The following is a 25,033-nucleotide window of genomic DNA, read 5'->3' as shown; positions in this document are numbered from 1 at the left end:
CCCTCAGTCCCCCTCTCTCCCCTCATTCCCACCCTCAGTCCCCCTCTTTCCCCTCATTCCCGCCCTCAGTCCCCCTCTCTCCCCTCATTCCCACCCTCAGTCCCTTCCAGTCCCGACCCTGATCCGCCCTCCGCTGGACTCCCTGTCCCTTCAGTGGCTGGAGCTCGGGTCCCAGAAGCCGCCACTCCCAGGGCAGGAAGACTGGTCCCGGCCAAGGGGTCCTGGCGGTGCGCTCACCTCGCTGGTGCAAGTCTGTGGCCTCAGCCATCGGGTAGTTGTGTCTGCACACGGTGTCCAGCTCGGCCCGCTTCTGCTCCAGGATGTCCTTCTGGCTGTTGAAGTACTCAGCGATGGGCCGCCCCAGCGGGGTCACCGCCCCGTACTCCCCCACGTCGCTGTCGAAGAGCGCGAACTCCTCCCGGTTGTAGATGTGTCTCTCCAGGAGCCGCACGCGCTGCGTCCCGTTGGTGTAGTAGCAGAGGAACTTATACTGGTGCACGAAGTCCCCTGCGGGAGCCGCCAGTCAGACCTCAGCCCTGGGCCAGTGCTGCTGGCTTGCCTTGGACCTTCCCAGGAGACAGACCTGCAGCCCCGCCCCCGCCCGGGAACTGCCCCCGTGTAGGGAGGGGACTGAAGGAAAGGAGTCTGCAGGGGACCCCCTGGAGACTGGATCCTGTCTGAGCCTGACACCCGCTGGGAGGGCTGTCAGGGATCTCACATCCAGGCCCCACCTTAGAGCGGGTCAGGACGCCCTCCCCTGAGGTCCCATTTCCCAGGGAACCCGGAACCTCAGAAACCAGGGTCCACAGGCCAGGTTTGCTGCAAGCCCGCCACTCAGACTCAGGGATGGGGAGCCCTTTCCCCCAAATCTGACACCACAGACCTGCCGCACACGGTTCCCCAATCAGAGCCCCTTAGTCTTTAGTCCAGACAAGGTCTTGGGGACAAGTCCTGCTGTCTCCTCTTTGGAGAAACCATTTTCCTGTCACTGGCAGTGGCCAGTCTCCGCCCTCCCATTATGACATCCCCAGGCTGGAGCCCCTGAGATGGCCATGTCCTCACCTTGCCATCAGAAGGCGGACATGAGAACATAGCACCTCCCTTTTCCAAAGAGGAAATGCTGATCACAGACTATTCTCAGGTCACAGCCACCCCACGCCCCAGCCAAGGGTCCCTCAGAGCCCATCCCGGGCTGGCTGCGGAGCAGCTGCCCTGCACTCACATGGAGAGTCCCCGCCCTCAGCCACTGGGACACTCAGCGCCACCAGCCACACCATCACAGCTGCTGTCCAGGGGCCTCCGGGGGGCCACAGAGCCGGCTTCCCAGACATGATGGAGACAAAGGAAGAAGTAAGGGGAGTGAGCCCGGCTCCACCTGATGGGCTGATGCAGCCACTTCAGAGAATAGAAACCTGTGAGAGTGGCCACACAGGGTCGGCTAGGAAAGGAGCCAATCAGCACTGGAGCTGACCCACCTCATCTGTCTCCGGGCAGATGCTTTCTATGAAGGTCCCTTAGCCAGTGCCTGGAACCCAGCCTTCATCGAATTGCTCTGGATGAACATATGAAGACTTTCTCTCAGTTACAGAAGGTGAATGCCTTAGGGATTAAAGAACCAAGAGAGAAAAGTGATTCAAGAGTGGACATCTTTGTGACATTTAGTTAAAACCTCTTATCCTTACACGTGAGATTCTTAGGAGGGAAATAAGTGGGGATCATGTATCAGGGAGAGAAAATCATTGTCAGGAGATGCTCCCTTCTATTATCTTAAACAATCAGGAGCCTGAAGTCCTGGTGGGAAGAGCAGAGCCCTGAGAGGAATAGTTTTGAGCTGCAGCTCTAGTTCAAATGCCCTTGATGAGACAACAAGTTAATCAACCTCTTGTAGCCTCAGGTTTCTCTTGGAAAATGTGGATCATGTTCATGCATTTTACATCTACATCTTCATACAGACACACTCACAGCAATATGACTGCTCTAATACTGCAAAGTGTTTGGCTGTGTTGCATGTGTAGCAGTTGGGAATATCACACACAAAATGACACCACCCCTGCTGGCCAGTGAGTCTTCCTTATGAGAGAATCTACTGCATTTGTGCTCTTTGAATGCAAGTATTTGAAAGTTAGGTTTATTTTTATTTTTATTTTTTGTTCGTTTGTTTGTTTGTTTTATGCAGCCAATTGCAAGCTCTTAAAACTCTACATGTGAGGTTTTCTCATCCTGCCATTGGGGCCGGCCACAAGAGCTGGGGTTTAATGGCAGTTAGAGTACCTGAAGACTAAGGAAAGTAGAGAATATTCCTCACTTCTTTAATGGAATATTCTGAGGTGGGTTCTACAGTGAAGTTGATTTTTCTCTTCTAAACTCTTCTGCTGCTTCAATCCTCCCTGGACCATGAAACAGGTCCATCTGATGTCAGCAAAGGCACAGCCACAAACATTCAGATCAACAGGACACAGGCACCTGTAGCTCCAGGCCAGAGAGCAAAGATGTGGAGAAGCACCCTGGGGCCTGCACCGTGTGACTGAGGGAGCAGGTGTTCACACTCACAGCTCGTACTGAGCATCAAACCCCACAGGCAGAACTATTGGTGGGGTTTATAATAAATGAATTATTCCTCAGGATCCTCTCACCCAGGGTGAGGGCTGGTACTGAAAAGCTATAGAGCAACTAAGATGATGCCTGGCAAGCATTAATAAACAAGACAAGTCTCTCTCTCTTGTCTCCTTTTTAGGTTCTCCTTTTAAGTTTGAGGACAGGATCTGAATGCAGAACATAAGCAGTTTACCAGGTAAAAGAAGCAGGAAAGAGGCAACAACATGGGGTCGTGTTAGTGGCATGTGGAGGCCGTGAGCTGGTTCCAATTTCTCTGTTGAGTGCATCATTCCGGAGCACCTGCGTCAAGGGATCGGCCCTGGGCTCCAACCAGCAGTGGTGGGTCAGGGTCAGGGTCACTCCAGAGTCAGGCAGGAAGATAAGGGAGGAACATCCAACTCAGACCTGGAATGGGGCTGGGGGACAAGGAAGAATAGGCAGAGAGGGAACTTGAAGGCCTCAGTGCCCTAAGCCCCCACCTCAGGGTCCCTCAGAATTAACAGAGGCCTCTGGCCCATCACCTCCCTCCTTTCAGAGTGGGCAATTCCATCAGCTCTGCTCTGGGCTGTGCACTTGGTGCTCCTTTGGGCTGTGTGGTTGGTTCTGTTTTGGGCTGTGGACTTGGTTCTGTTCTAGGCCTTGCAGTGGAGGCTGCGTCAGGCCTGGGGATTCCCGGGTCTCACAGGCCTTTTCACACAGATTCTCTACTAGCAACAGGGTTGTCAGCTTAGACTCCTTTTTCTGATTGGCTAAAATCTCATCTGAAAGGTCTGGTTGGGCTTCTGCCAGCTGCTTCCCTGACCCAGTCAGCATTCTCTGTTTTCTAGATTTCTCTGCACTATCCCCATCCTGGAGACAGTACTCAGGGCAGTTGCTGCTGGCCTGGCCTGGCCAGGAGGAAGGCAACATCCCCATTCCAGCACCTCACCTGAACCACCTGGCTGGGCCCCGGTGGAGGCAGAGCACTTAGGGTGAGGGAGTGTGTGCCACGTGGGTAGATGTTGCAATGAAGGAGCAGCCATTAATATGACTCCGGGTTATGGGAAGGAGACTCCCCAAGGACGTCCTCTGTCCCCTCTGGTGGAAGTTTAAGCTTGGGGACTCCCTCCTGGTGGGAATTCAGGGAGAACCCTCCTTCTTGGAATCCTTGGAATCTGCACTGGGTCAGTGGGGTTCACAGGGAACATAGTAACCATCTGTCACCAGAAGCGCCATCCAGGACCCATTCTGCATTCACTGCAGGAACCAAGAAATTGTTGGTTTTAAAAGGTCTGTGGCCTCCTTAATGCAGCAGTCACATGGAAATCCTGTCCCCAGAACATTATTTCCTTTAAAAAAAAATTCATCCCTAAATTTTTCTAAATCTTTATGGAGCTACTCACATATGTCCCCATATGAATGCTTAGGTAACCAGTTATATGCATTTCCCATGACACATATAAAGTAGGTCCTTTCTCCACATAACCTATCTCTTTAAATCACATTTTAGAGAATCTGAAGAGTCAAAATAGTAGCAGAGTGACCATGGATAAACACTTCACCATGAAAGATTTAGTTTTGCCTCACCTGTAGGTGGAACACACACCTCACAGGGCAGGCATGAGGGCAGACGTACCTGTAAGAGTCCCCACAATCCGTGCTGAGCCACATGCACATTAGTTTGGATGTAATGTATGGGTTCATCTTTGTTGACATCATGAATAAAGACAGCAAAGTCTTCTTGTTATTTCTCATCTCTGTTCACATGTTGGAATTTCTATTATTTTTAATCCCTACCTCTTACCACATCATTACAGAGAGAAAAGGGGGAGGAGGTGGAGCACATTAGAAGCATTTGACCGTGAACCCCCTGCCTTTCCCTCTGAAGTGCCAGCACAGAACTGCCATTTAATCACAACTTCAGCTCTCAGAGCCTGGTCCTGCTCTCAGTGGGCTCACAAATGGGGAAACCGAGTGCAAAAAGTCACACACAAATCGATGAGAGAAGAACAAAGTGAGTGCAGCTTTGTGAGCTACATGGCCTAGGAGGACAGACTTCACCCATCTTCACTGGATTTAGAGGAAGAGGGACTGGCCGCTCCTCACTGTAACTGCTGCCACATGTCTAAGAGCCCTGTCCCAGCTGCAGGCTGAGTGCCCTGCACTCCCCACCCATGATCAGGGTCCCAGGCAACTCAGCTCCGACACCTCTATGCAGTCTTGTTTCCTGTAGTTCTGTCACCCTTCCCGAAACCCAGCAGATCCCAGACGGTGGGTACTGTACAATATTTTTATATCCCTAGAGAGCTAAGGTCCTGGGTTTCGGGGATGAAAATATAAGGATTCTCCCTTCTAGGAGTTCACATGTGGAAGGGGAGACACACATGGGGAAAATGAAAGGACAAAAGTTTGCAGCAGCCACTAAAAGGAAGGGCATACACACTGACTAATGACAGTGTTGAAGGTTCAAGACACAAAACTATAAACTGGTAATGGTGGCTGTTGGTTCAGTTACTTTCTTTTCTCTTAGAATGGGCTGGCAACATAGGGCCAGAGGATGATGGTTATTTGTGGGTTATTTCATGAATAACACTTTTTCAAGATAAGGAGGACAGGGAGTTGACAGTGTAGAGGTCATGATGGGACTGAGACAGACTTCCAGGTGTGATTCTCAGAGGAGGTGATGGCTCAGGATTAAGGGCCTTTCCAGGCAAGAACATCCTGCCCCACCCAACCGCGGCCGCTCCTCCCCTGTGCTCACTGCCCACCAGCCCAGATCAACCCTGGCGGGCAGTGCGGGATGCCTGCCCCCAGCAGCTCGGCTCCCGTGCACATGAGCGCTACCCACAGGCCCGCCATCTTTGTCGGGTTAATTTGCATATAACTCCAATTGGCTGGTGAGTGTGGCTTGTGGGCATGGCTTGAGCGTAGCGGAGGGACAGCTAATTTGCATGTTTCTCTTTGCAGCTGGTCACACCCCCTTCAGGGTGGGGGTCCCCACTGGGGTGCCTGGCCAGCCTGGATGAGGGGATGATGGCTGTTTGCAGCTGGTCACACCCCCTTCAGGGTGGGGGTCCCCACTGGGGTGCCTGGCCAGCCTGGATGAGGGGATGATGGCTGTTTGCAGCTGGTCACACCCCCTTCAGGGTGGGGGTCCCCACTGGGGTGCCTGGCCAGCCTGGATGAGGGGATGATGGCTGTTTGCAGCTGGTCACACCCCCTTCAGGGTGGGGGTCCCCACTGGGGTGCCTGGCCAGCCTGGATGAGGGGATGATGGCTGTTTGCAGCTGGTCACACCCCCTTCAGGGTGGGGGTCCCCACTGGGGTGCCTGGCCAGCCTGGATGAGGGGATGATGGCTGTTTGCAGCTGGTCACACCCCCTTCAGGGTGGGGGTCCCCACTGGGGTGCCTGGCCAGCCTGGATGAGGGGATGATGGCTGTTTGCAGCTGGTCACACACCCTTCAGGGTGGGGGTCCCCACTGGGGTGCCTGGCCAGCCTGGATGAGGGGATGATGGCTGTTTGCAGCTGGTCACACACCCTTCAGGGTGGGGGTCCCCACTGGGGTGCCTGGCCAGTCTGGGTGAGGGGCTGAGGGCCATTTTCAGGCTGGCGGGTGACTGAAGGTCCCAACCTCTCCTTTTTTTCTTTTTTTTTTTATTCTGGGATTTATTTACCTTCTATAATTGAAACTTCGTTGCTGTCACTGGAACTGAGAGCCGGCTCCAGCTCCGTGGCCACTGCCGGTTGAAAGCAGTTATCTGGGGTTTGTTTAGCTTCTATAATTGAAACTTTGTTGCTTTCGGAGCTTAGAGTAGGCCGCAGCAGGCAGGGAACCTTGGCTTCCTCCATCACTGGAGCAAGCAAGCCTCCTGCTCACTTCAGCAGCATGGCTGCCGGCCGCCATCTGGTTGGCGGTTAATTTGCATATCACCCTGCTTAGCCAATGGGAAGCATAGCAAAGTTATGGTCAATTACTCCTTTTGTCTTTTATTAGATAGGATAATAGACAAAATGCCCAGGTTTCCTTCCAAAATAAGTTGTCATACCAAGAACCCAGGATATCTCTATTTAAATGCAAAAAGATAACGGAAAAATGCTAACTGAAGTGACACAGGTGTTGAAATTTCTGAAAAAGACTTTAAATCAGCCATCATAAAATTGCTTCAACAAGCAATTCTGATCACCCTTGAAAGAAATGAAAACAATAGAAAACCTATAAAATGACAAAGAAGAACAAAAGGAAATTTTATAACTCAAAAATAAAATAACCAAAAAAAGTTTTAATGGATAGACTCACCCCCAGAATGGACAGGACAAAAACAAACAACTTCTTGGTTTCAGTCCAGCATGTGAGAAGCTATAAATCGCCACCGCACCTAAAAACATGTAAAAATTGAACAAACTGAAAAATCAACACGCTTCTTAGATTCTTAAGAGAAGTGGGTCACGGGGCAAGCCACTGCCCCCAAATTCAAGAGCCCATCCAGCAAATACAGAGACTCCCAGCAATCGAGGCACAAAGCTCACAGGCACAGAGCACAAAGCTCCGGGGAACCTGCACAGGGGGGAAGCTTGGCCTGTAATTGGCAAGTGGCGGAGGCTCAGCATGGACCTTCTGAGGGTTAAACTCCAAGGGGGACCCTGTCATTGGGGCCTCCACCCTTTGTGAGCTTTATGTCCAGAAGCTCCACTGGTTCTGGCAGTGAGTGCTGGAGAAAACCCTCTCCTGCTTCTGGGAGGGAAAGGAAAAGGGGAATCATTTTGAAATGCTCCAGAACATTCTGTTTCTTAGCAAGGTCTGTTCTCTGAACAAATTATTGACCAGAGCTTTATCTTTTGAGGTTTTATCAGCGCCTAACTGACAAGGGGACAAGACATATTCAACTCCAGCCTCCTCTAGCCTCCATGTGGGAGAAGGGCAGTTTCCAACTCCCGCCACTCTAAGGGGAAGACTGAGAAGCACATGCGAAGTTCACAGCACAGGGCACAGGCCCACAAAAAGGCTGAGACCTACTCACAGGCAAACTGACCACTCACCACACATCAAACCACTTGACCAAAGGCCTCTTTTTTGCAGTTTCTCTTACCCAGTGCATCCTGTCCAGCTGTTACACAAAGAGCCCTGATATCCAAGAGAACCTCAGCGTGTTGCTTGCTGATTCCAAAGAAATAACCTGGAGGACCAGCTGGGAAAGACATGGGTTTGTTAGGATTTGCCTGCACCCTGGTAGAGGCTGGTGGTGAAGTTTCACCCACTGGGCTTTCCCAGCACAGGGTGGTATGAGCACAAATACAAAGCAAAACAGGTTGGGGTGGAATTTACTCACCCACAAGCTATGCCAGAGCAAAACGCTGGCTCTTTCTGTGCAGTTGTTTATAGTTCGGGCTCACATCTAGAAGCAGGTTCTCCTTGGTCTTTCTTAGGCCCAGGAGCTGGCCAGGCTCCCGAAGTCTCACAGTCCGTTTACTTTGGCCTTCATCCTATTCCACAGGCTGGGAGGGGAGTTGGAGCGTGGGAGGGGCCCATGTTCTCACAAACCACAACCAGCTATCAAGTAAAAATTATAAGGAATACTAAAAGCCCCAGCCAATTTGGCTCAGTGGATAGAGCATTGGCCTATGTGCTCTCTCCTCTTTCAAAAATAAATAAATTAATTAAATAAATAATTAATTAATTAAAATAAAGAAAGAAAGAAAAAAACCCCACTTCAAATATGAGATAAAAAGTTTTAAAGTAAAAGGATGAAAAAGATACACCATAAAAATGTAAACAAAACAAAGTAGGAGTGGTTGTATAAACTACACATCAAAGTAAGAAAATTACTAGGGACAGAAAAGGACATTAGGTAATGAGAAAAGAGTAAACTCACCAAGAAGACTTAGCAAACCTAGGTTCATATCATCCAAACGTCAGAGCTAAGAAATATATAAAATAAAAACTGATAGAGTTGATAGGAGAAATAGGGAAATGTACAATTATAGTGGAAGACTTCAACACCCCTCTCTTGACAACTGATAGAACAACTACATGGAAAATCAGCAAAATATGAAAGAATTATATGCCCCAACTGTAGGATATAATCAAAATTCATATTCCTCCACCCAAAAATGAAGAAGGAGATACATTATTTTCATTTGCTCATTGAACATACACCAAGATAGACAAGATCCTGGGCTATAAAACAAACCTAAAATCACTTCAAAGAACTGGAGCCAAACAGAGTGTGTGTTTGATCACAATAAGATCAAACGAGAAATCAATAGCCTAAAATTGACAGGAAAATCTCTAAACGCTTAGAAACTAAACAACACATGTCTATATAATCCATAAATCAAAAAAGAAATCTCAAGATGAATTGAAAATAAACTGAACTGATTTGAAAAGGAAAACACAACATATCAAAAGGTATGGATTCTGCTATAGCACAGGCTTCTATAGCATGAAATGCTTGTTAGACAGAAGGAAAAGTATCCAATCTATAACCTAAACTCTCATTGAGAAATAGACATCATGTCTATATGAAGGAACAAAATAAATCCAAAGCAAGCAGTTTGAAATAAATAATATAATAGCAGAAATCAATAAAATGAAAAACAACAAAAATCAATAAAACAGAAACTAATTCTTTGAAAAGATTGATAAAATTAACAAATCTCTAGCAAAACTGACAAAGAGAAAAGAGCAAAATTATCTCTATTAGGGCTAAAACAGATGGTATCGCCATAGACCGTGCTGACATCAAAGGATAATGAGGGAATAACATAAATAATTCTAAATACATAAATTTGAGACCTCAGACAAAATGGGCCAATTTCACAACTCGCCCAGCGTAAAATAAATAATTTGAATAGTCCTATAACTATTTAAAAAATTGAATTCATAATTAGAAAAGAAATCTCCAGTCCTGGCCACTGTGGCTCCAGTTGATTGGACCCTCTCCATACACTGAAAGGTCAAAGGTCTGATTCCTGGTCAGGGCATATACCCAGGTTTTAGGTTCATTCATGGGTCGGGGAGTATGCAGAGAGCAACTGATGGATGTTTTACTCTCATATCAATGTTTCTCTCTCTCCTTTCCGCTCTCTCTAAAATCAATTAAAGCATGTCCTTGAGTGAGGATTAAAAATATAATAATAATAAAATTTAAAAATAAATAAGAAATCTCCATCCCAAATGGTTTAACTAAAAAGTTCTACCCAAACTGGTGTTAAAGAAGTAACACCAATTTTGCACAATTTCCTCTATGAAATACAACAGAAAGGAATACTTCCCAATTCATGTTATGTAGCCTGTTTTATCAAAACAAAACAAAATATAAAACAGAGATAACTGCAGGCCAATATCTCTCAGGAATATAAAATGCAAAAATCCTTAATAAAATATTAGCAAATAGAATTTATCAATCTATAAAAGAAATATAAATAGAAGGAAAGTTCCTCAACATAATAAAGGCCATCTATGATAAACCCTCAGCTAATATCAGACTAAATGGTGAAAAACTGAAAGCTTTTCCTCTATGATCAGGAATAAGACATGGATGTTCACTCTCATTCTTTTTACAAAATATATTTTTATTGATTTCAGAAAGGAAGGGAAGGGGGGAGAGAGAGATAGAAACATCAATGATGAGAGAATCACTTATCATCTGCCTCCTGCATGCCCCACACTGGAGATCGAGCCCACAACCAAGGCATGTGCCCTGACTGGGAATCAAACCATGACCTTCTGGTTCATAGGTCGATGCTCAAACACTGAGCCACACAGGCCCAGTGGGATAGATAATGTTTGACAAAAGAGCCAGAAACACACAATGGAGTAAAGATAGTGTCTTCAATAAATGGTGCTGGGAAAACTGGAAAGCCACACACAAAAGAATGAAACTGGATTACAGTTTGTCCCCATGTACAACAACTAATTCAAAATGGATCAAAGACCTAAATATAATACTTAAAACAATAAGTTACATAGAAGGAAATATACATACCAAACTTATGGACCTTCGTCATAAAGAACATTTTATGAACTTGTCAAAAATAAATGAATGGGACTATATCTAACTAAAGAGCTCTGTACAGCAAAAGAAACTGACAACAAAACAAAGAGGCAGCTAACCAGATAGGAGGCGATATTTGCAAACAGTAGCTCCAACAAAGACTTAATTTCCAAAATATATATAAAGAACTCATAAAACTCAACACCAAACAAACAACCCAATTAAAAAGAAAAAATGGGCAGAGGACCTGAAAATAGACCTCTCTCAAGAAAACGTACAGAAGATCTTCAGCAGCAGTTGTCGGGGGAGGAGTCTGCTCTTACATCTCCACTGATGAGAAGGCACTAACTGGGCACATTCCAGTGCTACCCACTCCTTATTATCACGATCTTCGGATGTGCAAGGACTGGGAGACAAGATGGCGGTGGAATAAGCGGACGCGTCCCAAGGCTTGTCCCGGAGCAAACAGAATGAGCAACTGAAACAAATAACATCTACCCTGAATTGGTGAAGGAGACTCAGCAGGAGCAGCAGCTGTGTGAGCAGCCCGCTCCCCCGTCCGAGGAGCAGCAACCACATGAGCAGCTCGACCCCTCCGAGGAGCAGCAGCCCCACGAGTAGTCTGCTTACAACTGAGGAGCAGCAGCCCTGCACAGCCCGCCCCTATCTGAGGAGCAGTAGCTATGCACAGCCCGCACCCTGCACCAGTCTGAGGAGCAGCAGCTGTGCAAGCATCTTGCCCTCATCCAAGCAGCAGCTGCACTAGCAGCCTGCCCAATCTGAGGAGCAGCAGCTGTGTGAGAAGCCCGCCCCCAACCAAGGAGCAACTGTTCTGCGAGCAGCCCATCCCCATTCAAGGAGCAGCAGCAGCCCACCCTGGTCCAAGGAGCAGCAGCCACACGAGCAGACAGCCCACATCCGAGGAGCAGCAGCCCTGTGCAGAATGCACCGGTCCAAGGAGCAGAGCCACGCACAGCCTGCACCTGTTCGCCAAACAGCAGCTGGGTGAGTGGCCCGTCCCTGGTCGAGGAAGGGCAGCCACGCGTGCAGCTCACTCTCATCCAAAGAGCAGCAGCCACGCAAGCAGCCACCCCCAAACAAGGAGCAGCAGCTTTGCAATCAACCTGCCCATGTCCAAGGAGCAGTAGCCCCACAAGCAGCCCACCACATCAGAGGAACAACAGCAGCATGCAGCCAGCCCCCATCCACGAAACAGCAGCCACGTGAGCAGTCCGCCCCAGTTCAAGGAGTAGCAGCTGCGTGTGTAGCCCGCCCCCATCCAAGGAACAGCAGCCTCGTGATCAGCACATTCTCTGTCTGAGGAACAGCAGCTGTGTGAGAAGCCTCCCCCCACCAGCCAGAGGAGCCACCACAGCTGTGAACAGCACCCACCAGAGGAGCTGCTGCCAACTGAGGAGCAGCTGCTACCACAACCGCCAGAGGAGCAACCACAGCCCGAGGAGCCACTGCCACCCAGGGAGCAGCCACTGAACGACTCAACATCTAGATATGTCGGTGAGATCAAACATGGGTAGACAAAGAAACCCCCAAAGGAAAGAAAAGGAGGACTCGCCAGAAAAGCAGCTAAGTGAAACAGAGGCATGCAGCATGACAGAAAAAGAATTCAGATTAAGGGTCCTAGAATGCATAAATCGAATGGATGAAAAAATCAACAACTTATGTAAGAATCATGAATAAATGAAGAGTGATATAGCTGCAATAAAAAACATCATGAAAGTTTCAAGAGTAGACTAGGAGAAGCGGAGGACCAAATTAGCGAGAAGACAAGGAAGCAAAACACACCCAAACTATACTGCAAATGGAGAAAAAAATTAAAAGACAGGAGGAGAGCCTAAGGGAGCTTTGGGACAACATGAAACGAAACAACATACGAATAATAGGGGTGCCAGAACAACAGAAAGATGAACATGGATTAGAAAACCTATTCGAAGAAATAATATCAGAAAACTTCCCTGAGGTGGGGAAGAAAAAAGTCACACAAGCACAGAGAGTCCAAAACAAGATGAACCCAAAAAGACCCACACAAAGACACATCATAATTACCAGGGCAAATGATGAGGACAAAGAGAGAATCTTAAAGGCTGCAAGAGAGATGGAAAATTACATACAAGGGATCTCCCATGAGATTATCGGATGATTTCTCAACAGAAAACATCAGGCCAGAAAAGAAAGAACAGAAATTTGCAAAGTGATGCAAAGCAAGGGAATGAATACTCTATCCAGCAAGGCTTTCATTCAAAATTGAAGGGGAAATAAGAAGCTTCACAGACAAAAAAAGGCTAAGGGAGTTTATCACCACCAAGCCAGCCATGCAAGAAATGCTAAAGGGACTGGTGTAAAAAGAAGAAATAACAAGCTCAGAAAGAAAACAGCCACACACACAAAAAAAGAAATGGCTACAAACAAGTACCTTTCAATAATAACTTTAAATGTAAACGGACTAAATGCTCCAACCAAAAGACATCGAGTGGCTGAATGGATAAAAAAACATGACCCATACATCTGCTGTCTACAAGAGACCCACCTCATTAGAAGGGACTCACACAGACTGAAAGTGAAGGGATGGAAAAATATCTTTCACGCAAATGGAAAGGAAAAGAAAGCTGGGGTAGCAATACTTATATCGGACAAAATACATCTCAAAGTGAAGGCCATAACCAGAGATAAGGAAGGCCACTTCATAATACTAAAGGGATCAATACAACAAGAAGATATAACCCTGGTAAACATATATGCACCCAATGCAGGAGCACCCAAATTCATAAAAAAACTCCTGGAAGATATCAAAGGAGAGATCGACAACAATACAATCATAGTAGGGGACTTTAATACACCACTGACACCACTGGATAAGCCCGCTAGACAAACAATCAGCAAAGAAACAGCAATCCTAAATGACTCACTAGATCAGATGGACTTAATTGACATCTTCAGAACACTTCACCCCAAAGCCATGGAATATACATTCCTCTCAGGTGCTCATGGGACATATTCAAAAATAGACCACATATTGGGTCACAAGCAAAGTCTCCACAAATTCAAGAAGATTGAAATCATAAAAAGCTTCTTCTCAGACCACGATGGCATAATGTTAGAAATAAACTACAATAAAAACAACCCAAAATACTCAAACACTTGGAAGCTGAATAGCATGTTATTAAATATTGATTGGGTTACCAATGACATCAAAGAAGAAATTAAAAACATCCTGGACACTAATGACAATGAAAACACAACAATCCAAAACCTATGGGACACAATGAAAGCAGTCCTGAGAGGGAAGTTTATAGCTCTACAGGCCTATCTCAAAAAACAAGAAAAAATGGTAGTAAATCATCTAACTCTTCAACTCAAAGAATTAGAAAGAGAGCAACAAGAAAACCCCAGAGTGAGCAGAAGGAAGGAGATAATAAAGATTAGAGCAGAAATAAATGACATAGAGACCAAAAAAACAATACAGAAAATCAATGAAACCAAGAGCTGGTTCTTTGAAAGGATAAACAAGATTGACAAACCTCTAGCCAGGCTCACCAAGAAGCAAAGAGAGAGGACCCAAATAAACCAAATCAGAAACGATAGAGGCGAAATAACAACAGACCCCACAGAAATACAAATGATTGTTAAACAATACTATGGACAGCTCTACTCCAACAAACTAGACAACCTGGAGGAAATGGACAAATTCCTAGGAAAGTACAACATTCCAAAACTCAATCAGGAAGAATCTAAAAATCTCAATAGGCCAATAACTATGGAAGAAATTGAAGCAGTCATCAAAAAGCTTCCAGCAAACAAAAGCCCAGGACCAGATGGCTTCTCAGGGGAGTTTTACCAAACTTTCAAGGAAGAACTAAAACCTATCCTCCTCAGACTACTACAAAAAATTCAGGAGGAAGGAACACTTCCAAGCTCATTCTATGAAGCCAGCATCACCCTAATACCAAAACCAGGTAAAGACAACACAATGAAAGAGAATTACAGGCCAATATCCCTCATGAACATAGATGCCAAAATCCTCAACAAAATCTTAGCAAATCGGATCCAACAGTACATCAGAAAGATCATACACCATGACCAAGTAGGATTTATCCCAGGGATGCAAGGATGGTACAACATCCGTAAATCAATAAACGTAATACATCACATAAACAAATTGAAAGAAAAAAACCACATGGTCATATCAATTGATGCAGAAAAAGCATTCGACAAAATCCAACACCCATTTTTGATAAAAACTCTCAGCAAGGTGGGAATAGAAGGATCATACCTCAACATAATAAAAGCCATATATGACAGGCCCACAGCCAACATCATACTCAATGGACAAAAACTAACACCATTTCCCCTAAGAACAGGAACAAGACAGGGATGCCCACTCTCGCCACTCCTCTTCAACATAGTCCTGGAAGTATTAGCCATTGCAATTAGACAAGAAGAAGAAATAAAAGGCATCCAAATTGGAAAAGAGGAAGTAAAACTGTCCTTATTTGCAGACGACATGATATTATACATACAAAACCCTAGAGACTCCATCAAAAAACTACTAGACTTAATACATGAATTTGGCAATGTAGCAGGATACAAAATTAACCCCAAGAAATCTGAGGCATTTCTATACACCAATAGTGAACTTTCAGAAAGAGAGATTATAAAAACAATCCCATTTACCATCGCACCAAAAAAATTAAGCTACCTAGGAATAAACTTAACTAAAGAGGTAAAAGACCTCTACTCAGAAAACTACAGGACGTTGAAAAAAGAGATAGAGGAAGACATAAAGAGATGGAAGAACATACCATGTTCTTGGATTGGTAGAATCAACATCATTAAAATGTCCATACTACCCAAAGCAATCTATAAATTCAACGCACTTCCCATTAAAATACCAATGGCCTACTTCAAAGATCTAGAACGAACTCTCCAAAAATTCATCTGGAATAAAAAAAGACCCCGAATAGCTGCAGCGATCCTGAGAAAGAACAAAGTAGGTGGGATCTCAATGCCAGATATCAAGCTGTATTACAAAGCCACTGTTCTCAAAACTGCCTGGTACTGGCACAAGAACAGACATATAGATCAGTGGAATAGAATAGAGAGTCCAGAAATTAGCCCGAACCAATATGCTCAATTAATATTTGACAAAGGAGGCAAGAACATACAATGGAGCCAAGGTAGTCTCTTCAATAAATGGTGTTGGGAAAATTGGACAGATATATGCAAGAAAATGAAACTAGACCACCAACTTACACCATACACAAGAATAAACTCAAAATGGATAAAGGACTTAAATGTACGACAGGAAACCATAAAAATTCTAGAAGAATCCAAAGGCAACAAAATCTCAGACATATGCCAAAGCAATTTCTTCACTGATACAGCTCCTAGGGCAGTTGAAACTAAAGAGAAAATGAACAAATGGGACTACATCAAAATAAAAAGTTTCTGCACAGCAAAAGAAACCATCAACAAAACAACAAGAAAGCCCACTACATGGGAGAACATATTTGCCAACATTATATCTGATAAGGGCCTAATCTCCAAAATTTATAGGGAACTCATACAACTTAACAAAAGGAAGATAAACAATCCAATCAAAAAATGGGCAAAGGATCTAAATAGACACCTTTCAAAAGAGGACATTCAGAAAGCCAAGAGACATATGAAAACATGCTCAAAGTCACTAATCATCCGAGAGATGCAAATCAAAACAACAATGAGGTACCATCTCACACCTGTCAGACTGGCTATCATCAACAAATCAACAAATGACAAGTGCTGGAGAGGATGTGGAGAAAAAGGAACACTTGTGCACTGCTGGTGGGAATGCAGACTGGTGCAGCCACTATGGAAGACAGTATGGAGTTTCCTCAAAAAACAAAACATGGAACTCCCATTTGACCCTGTGATCCCACTTCTAGGAATATATCCCAAGAAACCAGAAACACCAATCAGAAAGGATATATGCACCCCTATGTTCATAGCAGCACAATTCACCATAGCTAAGATTTGGAAACAGCCTAAGTGCCCATCAGTAGATGAATGGATTAGAAAACTGTGGTACATCTACACGATGGAATACTATGCTGCTGTAAAAAAGAAGGAACTCTTACCATTTGCAACGGCATGGATGGAACTGGAGAGTATTATGCTAAGTGAAATAAGCCAGTCAATGAAGGAAAAATACCACATTATCTCATTCATTTATGGATAATTAAAACCATTATAAATTGATGAACAAAAATAGATACAGAGGTAGAGCAAGATGGAACAGACTTTTGAACTACAGCAGGAAGACCCGGGAGGGTTGGAGGGGTGGGTAAGAGATCAACTGAAGAACTTGTATGCATGCATATAAGCATAACCAATGGACACAAGACACTGGGGGGTATGGGAGGCTAGGGGAAGTCAAGTGGAGTAAAAAAGGAGACATATATAATACTCTTTGTAATACTTTAAGCAATAAAACAATTTTTACAAAAAGAAGACATACAAACTGCCAACAGATATATGAATAGATGTACAACCTCACTAGCAATTAGGGAAATGCAGTTACCACCTCACACACGTTGTATTAAACAAAAGGTACTGAGGTAATTTTTTATGTTTGGAGATGAGCATGCTTTTCCTCTAGGCCTTTATTGTGGGAATTTTCATTGATCTGGTCATTAACTGAACTGGGTGCGAATTTGCTGTTAGTGGCCAGCCTCAGTGCATTAGTGGCTTCAGATTCCTCCAGTTAACTTGTGTTTGTCTCCCCACCTAACCTCATGTCTTCCTTTTGTGCCTCTTCCCAGGGAAAGTCTGTCTTTTGAGCTCTCCCAGCTACATCCCACTGTTATTCATCATTTTTAATCAATTCCTGTTTAAAAAAAAAAAAAGGCTTGTTAAATGGTGGTGGGCTGTGGGGTGGTGTCTTTCTCTGATGTCAAGTCTCAGGCAGGCACTGTGCACTTGGGTCATATCACAATGGCCTTCACAATTCAGGCAGGACCTCTCCCCATTCCCCCCGCCCCCACCAGATGCAGCTGGTTCCCACCAGCATCCACGGGCTCTGATTTAATGCCCTTCCCTTGCAGAAGGGATTTGTTACCTACAGGAGATAGGGGAGATGAATCCATCCAGAGAACTTTTATTTCAGAGACTGTTTTCATTTCTAGATGTGTCTTTTATTATTTTTACTAGAGGCTCAGTGCACTAAATTCATGCACTCGGGGTTGGGGGGCAGGGGGTCCCTCAGCCTGGCCTGCACACTCTCACAGTCTGGGAGCCCCCAGGGGGTAGCGAGCCTAAGCCATCAGTCAGACATCCTTAGCACTGCCACAGAGGTGGGAGAGACTCCTGCCACTGCCACTGTACTCGCCAGCCATGGGCATGGCTTGTGTCTGAGTGGTACTCCCTCTGTGGGAGCGCACTGACCACCAAGGGGCAGCTCCTGTGTTGAACCCCCTGGTGGTCAGTGCACATCATAGTGAGGGGTTGAGAGGCCTTAGCATATCATTATCATGTTATGCTTTGATTGGTTGAATGGATGACTGGTCGACTGGACACTTAGCATATTAGGCTTTCATTATATAGGATATTTTCCATTTTATTCATTTATTATGCCTTTCCCCCTGCTACTCCTTGAGCATATTTATCATGGGTGTTTACTATCCTTGCCTGCTAAGGCCATATGTTTTCTTCACCATTTTTCCACTGACTTCTTTCTCTTCTCATTATAGTTCAATATTGTTCTCTTTCTGGGTATGTCTGGTAATTTTCACCAGAAGCTGAACATTATGGATTTTATTTTAAGTGTTTGAGTTTGTTGCACATCTTTAAAGAATGTTAATTTTATTAAAACAAACAGTTAATTTACTTGCAGGTTGTCTTAATCCTTTTAGGTTTCTCTTTAAGCTTTATCATGGGTTAGAGTAGTACTAGTCGAGGTCTAGTCACTACTAAAGCATGGTCTTTCTGGTGACCACTGAATGCCAGGTATTCATTCACAGGAACTCTGCACTTTGGATGACGAACTCAGATTCCTCTAGTGCAGTGATGGCGAACCTTTTGAGCTCGGCTTGTCAGCATTTTGAAAAACCCTAACTTAACTCTGGTGCCGTGCCACATATAGAAATTTTTTGGTATTTGCAACCGTAGTACAACAAAGATTTATATTTTTGATATTTATTTTATATATTTAAATGCCATTTAACAAAGAAAAATCAACCCCAAAAAAATGAGTTCGCGTGTCACCTCTGACACGCATGTCATAGGTTCGCCATCACTGCTCTAGTGTGTCCTCTAGGAATGCTTCCGACTAAGCTCCCTGATCCCTCTCCTCTAGCCTTGTAATGTCCCCCCATGCAGTTCAGCTTCATAGAAAATGACAGACTCAAAGGGACACTATGTAGATTCCTGGAGCTCTTTCTCCAGCCTTCCTTCCTCTCTGAAACTCTGCCCCTCAAATTCCATCCTCCTTCATCTTCCCAAACTCAAATCACTCTCTCTTCAACTCAGCACATCCACCCCGCTCTGCTTGTGACCTCCTCTTGTGCACCATGTTTGAACGAGGCCATTCAGGCAGAAATCCAAACCAATCACAGGGCTCCTTCAGCTTCTGCCACTTTCCCAGGAATCACAGTCCTGTAGGGCCTGCTGTTCAATATCTGACAGCAGTCACCTAGATATGTTTCCTGTGTTCTAGTTGTCCACCTTGTAGGCTGTGTCTGTTACCAATTCCTCTATCCCGGCCTAAAGCGAAAGTCACAGCTCAACTCTCTCTAGGACTTCTATTGGACCACATGCTCCAAAAGGGACCACGGGATAACTTCTCTGACAGTGACTTTGCATGAACTCATGTTCTCAAGTCCAGATGTGCATCTTCTTCCTGGCAGGCCCTTAGCACTAGGTGACTGTGTGACTTGTCGCTGGATGTAAGAATTCAGAGTCAGAGTTTGGGCCCATACAACCACAACCCACTGTGCTCTCAGAGTGCTGCATTTGGAACCAGACTGGAACAGATCCAAACTACTTAGTCAAGGACAGGAACAATAAGTCTAAACTGCCATTTCTTCCCTTCCTCCACGGCACCATCACCTCTCCCTGAACCTACAGCTACATCATCATAGAATTCTGATTGACTAACTAATTAAGGTAGGGGGAAGGGAGGAATTCGGGCTCAGTTCCCTAAAGGGTTGGATTACACGGTGGCATTATTTGGAAGTTGACGGCTGGTATAGCTTAGCGATGGCTCTCAATGACTTGGTTACCCCTTTGAATGTAGGAGGAGGTGGCCTGAGGTTAGATACTCCCTCTTGAGCAGTGGAGAATATTAGTAAGAGGCCAGTTAGAACTGTGGGCACTATCGCAAATATCACCAACCTCCATGCCTTAGACGTCTAGGACAGTGGTTGGCAAACTCATTAGTCAACAGAGCCAAATATTAACAGTACAACGATTGAAATTTCTTTTGAGAGCCAAATTTTTTAAACTTAAACTATATAGGTAGGTACATTGTTATTAACTTAATTCTATCTCCCTTTTCAGAGTATTAAGACCAAAATTAACCACAACAGCTAGAGAACATGGATCACAAAAACCACTGTAGTATCCTCTCCTCTTTGGTGAAGATGACGTGAATCTGACTTTTGTCCCATCCCACACCCAGAATCTCATCTATGTTCAAGGACATAGTTGTGATTATTTTCATATCCACTTTCTTCAGTCACGGTTACCTAAACAAGTTGTAATTTTCCTTGGTAGTGAGTCTGTGTCCTCGTCCCATGAGTCCTTGTCCCATGAGTCCTTGTCTCATGTCTTGCACTAAGTGGTGTAATTTGTGCTCTCTGAAGGTCAATCCTTTGTTTCTAAAAGTGGATTGCAAAGGCATTTGGGAACAGAATCTCCCAAGGTGCCCCTCAGGCTATGGACTGTATCCATAATGGAACCCCTGGGTCTAGATTCAGGCTCAGTCCATTGTTTTTGTGCCTCTAAACAGGATTACAAATCATTCATTCACAAAGTCAGTATATTCTTGGAGTATATGCCCTAGAGCAGTGGTCAGCAAACTCATTCGTCAACAGTACAACAATTGAAATTTCTTTTGAGAGCTGAATTTTTTAAACTTAAACTATGTAGGTAGATACATTGTTATTAACTTAATTAGGGTACTGCTAAGCTGGCCTTTGCTAAAAACATCTTCAATCTCAGTGAACGTACCCCCACTTCTTCTAATGCCACTTCTTCAAAATAAACTTGCCCAGGCCGAAAACCGACTTCTGCTCATGGGCCATGAAGTTTCAATCACACTGTACGTGCACGCCCGCACGTGGTATTTTGTTGAAGAGCCACACTCAAGGGGCTAAAGAGCCGCATGTGGCTGGCAAGCCGCGGTTTGCCATCCACTGGTCTAGGAGATCACAACTGGCCACTCTTCCTGACCTCTCTTCTTGAGGAATACTGAGGTGTGTTAATCTTCACAGGAAAGACATGAGAGGGACCATATATATATTTTTAATATATTTTATTGATTTTTACAGAGAGGAAGGGAGAGGGAAAGAGAGTTAAAAACATCGATGAGAGAGAAACATTGATCAGCTGCCTCCTGCACACCCCCTACTGGGGATGTGTCTGCAACCAAGGTACATGCCCTTGACCAGAATCAAACCTGGGACCCTTCAGTCCGCAGGCCGATGCTCTATCCACTGAGTCAAACCAGTTAGGGCGAGAGGAACCATATTGAAGTCTTGGAGCTGGGGTCCCCGATTCAGCCCCTGGAGGAGAGTCCCTCCCAAAGGCTCACCAGCTGCCTGTTGTTACATTAGTGAGATATAAACTTCTGTGTTTGAGCCAACATATACTCTGGGCTGATTTATTACCTCAGTCTGGCCTGCTCTAATAACATCAAAAGAAAAAAGTGTGTGGACACATCATTTTCACTTATAAAATGGGAAGAATTCAAGAAATATGATAATGCACTCTCACACATTGGTGGGAGTTTACATTGATAAGCTTTTATGCAGGGAAATTTGGCACTGTCCATCAAAATGACAAATGCTCAGTCTTTGATCAGCAATTCCATCTCTAACCATTTATTTTGCTACATCTTGAACATGTGGAAAGTAATGCAAGTATAAGGCTATTTGTTGGTTTATAGGAGCAAAGATGGAAAACTACCTCATGACTATCACAATCAGACTGCTACAGAACTGTTTTCAAAATGAGCAGATATTTACGTTCTGCTATGAAAACACCTCTAATATACATGGTTGATTGGGGAAAGCAGAGTATATAGCAGACTGTGGCTCACGTTAATAATGGAGAGCTATTCAGGTGACAGGTGGAGACGGGTGTTGGCTGGTGTGTGTGGAGAGTCTTTATGGAAGGACAGCCCGAGGCTCTAACAGTGACGCCTCCTGAGAGCACACCTGATAGATGTCAGTTCAGCTTGGGGGACAGAAACACTTCCTACTGTCATACTCCTCTGTGCTGAGGTTTTTGTCAGGAATGTGTGGTAACTTTAAAATAAGTTTAATTTCAAACCAAGCAAAAAAGGGGGAGGAGAGACTAAATAAGAATGTAACTATTTTAATGGTTTCTCATGAACTAGACTCACATGAAATGATCCTTTTCTTTAGGATTGTCAGACAGGATCTCATGAAAACATTTCAGCTGATGATGATGGCAAATTAGCAGCTGGGAATGTGTCTGGAATTCAGACCAGATCAATCCTCTCCACTTATGCCTCATTGCCTCTCTCAGAGCCGGGCATTTTCCCCTGGCCTCCCTTCCTCTCAGTGCTAAGTGGGGCATGAAGCTGGCCTTTCATTGACTTACTTTCTCCCCAGTCCATATCCATCAAAGTGATTTTGATTTTTTTTAAAGCATCTCATAGGAAGACTGCCTTGTTGAAAGCTGTGTTTGAATCTGGCCACTCTGTCCTGTACTCATACTGGTATTGCTTCAGAATTATACATGCCCACATCCCTCACACTTGTGGGAAATCGTTATATTGTAGATCAGCCTAATGTACTTTGTGAATCAAGACTTATTGTGAGATGAAGTAAATATAAACTTCCTTTTATTTTGGTAAGAAAGGCTTTCGTTGGAAGTGAACCCGCAAAACTAGCAGCTCAAGCACTCTGGATGTGAGCAGTGAGTAATGACCACAAAGGACATTTGCTGTCATGTGCCCCGGCTCCTGGAGGAGAAGGGGCTGCCTTGGCTGAGGAAGTGGTTACTAGACCAGGAGGAACCAAACATGGAATGTTGCTGCAAGGGGGATCCACAGACTCAGTATTTACATTAACCCAGGAAATGCTTCCCCTCCAGCCACTAGCAGACCTGAGGCAGCGTCACTTGTCTCCAGCAGACTGAGCCACTTAGTCTGGTCCAGAAAACAATTGGTTAGAAGAGCCACACATACACAGAATATCAGAGCAATAACCTCCACCAGCCATGTGTCTAATCCACAGAGAAGAGCAGAGGTTGACTTAAAGACAGAAAGGATTTAAACATAAATAGATACCCCGTCCTTGAACAGGATGGCCAGTGTCAATTTCCTGAACCAGATACAGAGATTCGGTGTTGCTTTCATCTAACTATCAATAAGATTGTTTTATAAGTAAAATGTTTCTGCTTTCTTTCAGAATAATAAATGTACAAAAATAGCTATCAATAAAGGGGGTAGTTGTTCTAACAGATGTTTACAAATGGTTATAAAGCTAAACAGTTAAAACAAATGTATACTGCTACCAAAACAAGGGCAACTGTGGAATAAAACTAACTTCACAGAACAGAACTAATTTGTATAAAAATCAATGATATTGAGAAATGACTATATCTCTAGGAAGCAGTTAATCCCTTGAGAAAATCTGGGGATGGGAGACAGGGATAAATCTAAGAATCTCTCCTGCTGTAGGTTATATTCTTTGCTTCTCCGTGGCAGGGGGAAGGCAGAAGGGCCCACTTCACTCTTCTGGAGTCCATCCGGCTTGGGGGTGAAGGGCAGTAGCTCCTGGGGACTGGAGCTCAGTGGGTGTGAGGGTCAGGAGACCAGTGTTTGAGGCTGGGAGATGTGTTTGACCATCAGGCCCCTCCGGGGAGCGGAAGGAAAAGTGCTTCGTGGTGAGGAATCTGTGGGGAGTGAAGAAATTCTAGTGTGAGATTAGGGAAGAAGACAGTTTAAAAGACTTTTCAATCATTTTTCTTGGTGTCAGAAACATAATTCAAATTTGAAATTTTTCAAGAGACTGCAATAAAAGTTTAATTGTTTTTAAATATATACCAGGCAATTTACTCTTGCTTCTTTAAAAGAATGCCACACTGGCTACCATCAACAAATCAACAAATGACAAGTGCTGGGGAGGATGTAGAGAAAAGGGAACCCTAGTGCACTGCTGGTGGGAATGCAGACTGGTGCAGCCATTATGGAAAACAGTATGGGGTTTCCTCAAAAAATTATATATGGGGTTTCACTGCCATTTGACCCAGTGATCCCACTTCTAGGGATATATCCTAAGAAACCCAAAGCACCAATCAGAAAGAATGTATGCACCCCTATGTTCATAGCAGCGTAATTCACGATAGCTAAGATCTGGAAACAGCCCAAGTGCCCATCAGTAGATGAGCGGATAAAAAAGCTGTGGTACATTTATACCATGGGATACTATCAGCAGTCAAAAGAGGGACCAGGAGAGTATCATACTAAGTGAGATAAGTCAGTCAGAGAAAGACAAGTATCACATAATCTCACTCATGTGGAATCTCAGTAACAAAATAAACTAATGAACTGAATGGATCCAGAGACATGGAAGCATGGAACAGAGTGTGGAATCTCAGAGGGAAGGTGGGGGAGGGTGGGTAGGTGGGAAGCAATCAATCAAAGACCTTGTATGCATATATACATAACCCATGGACACAGACAATAGGATATTAAAGGCCTGAGATGGGGGAGCAGGGAGGGGCTGGAGGGGCCAATGGGAGGAAAAAGAAGACATATGAAGTACTTTCAACAATAAAGAACTATTTAAAAATAAAAGAATGCCACACTGGGGCTAATTTCAAGGACAGAACAGTTATCTTGCCTTTACATTGAATAAATTAAGGATGTAGTGCATAATAAAAGTGAAATTTTAATTCTGCAAGTGAGGGAAATTTACTATAAATAGCATTGTGTCATTTTTAATTACTTGGCAAGTAAAATAAAGTCCATATTTAAACACAGACATGGATGATAGTGAGATGAATTTAAAGTTCAAATGTAGCCGACCAGTGTAGCTCAGTGGTCAATTGTCTATCTCTCTCTCCCTCTTGCTTCCTCTCTCTGAAATCAATAAAAACATATTTTTTTTAATGTTCAAATGTGAAAGAAGAAACTCCAAGTATAGAAAAAATGTGATATTTATTTCATTAAAAGATGGTGAAATGATTTTAAATAACAAAGTGGGAAGAAAGTATAGA

The 25,033-nt window shown here is 44.5% G+C and overlaps 2 protein-coding genes across 3 annotated transcripts in view; one reads left to right on the top strand and one right to left on the bottom strand.

The window, feature by feature from the left end:
* The window catches only part of LOC102242568 (SLA class II histocompatibility antigen, DQ haplotype D beta chain), a 9,911-nt gene extending 8,532 nt beyond the window's left edge, over positions 1 to 1,379 (bottom strand). Inside the window, exons 1-2 of the mRNA XM_005868114.2 lie at positions 1,223 to 1,379; positions 238 to 507 (exon numbers count right to left, since the gene is read on the bottom strand). Of these exons, the coding sequence (XP_005868176.1) occupies positions 238 to 507; positions 1,223 to 1,331 (379 nt within the window). The 5' untranslated portion in view covers positions 1,332 to 1,379. The remainder of the gene's footprint in view (positions 1 to 237; positions 508 to 1,222) is intronic.
* LOC102242876 (HLA class II histocompatibility antigen, DQ alpha 2 chain) overlaps positions 1 to 25,033 on the top strand; it is a 117,286-nt gene that overhangs the window by 37,787 nt on the left and 54,466 nt on the right. The window lies entirely within an intron of this gene.

This window comes from Myotis brandtii, unplaced genomic scaffold (genome assembly GCF_000412655.1).
Source record: "Myotis brandtii unplaced genomic scaffold, ASM41265v1 scaffold2623, whole genome shotgun sequence".
In the NCBI taxonomy this organism is placed as follows: domain Eukaryota; kingdom Metazoa; phylum Chordata; class Mammalia; order Chiroptera; family Vespertilionidae; genus Myotis; species Myotis brandtii.
Note: the sequence above shows the minus strand (reverse complement) of the source record. Positions and strands in the feature narration are given on the sequence as shown.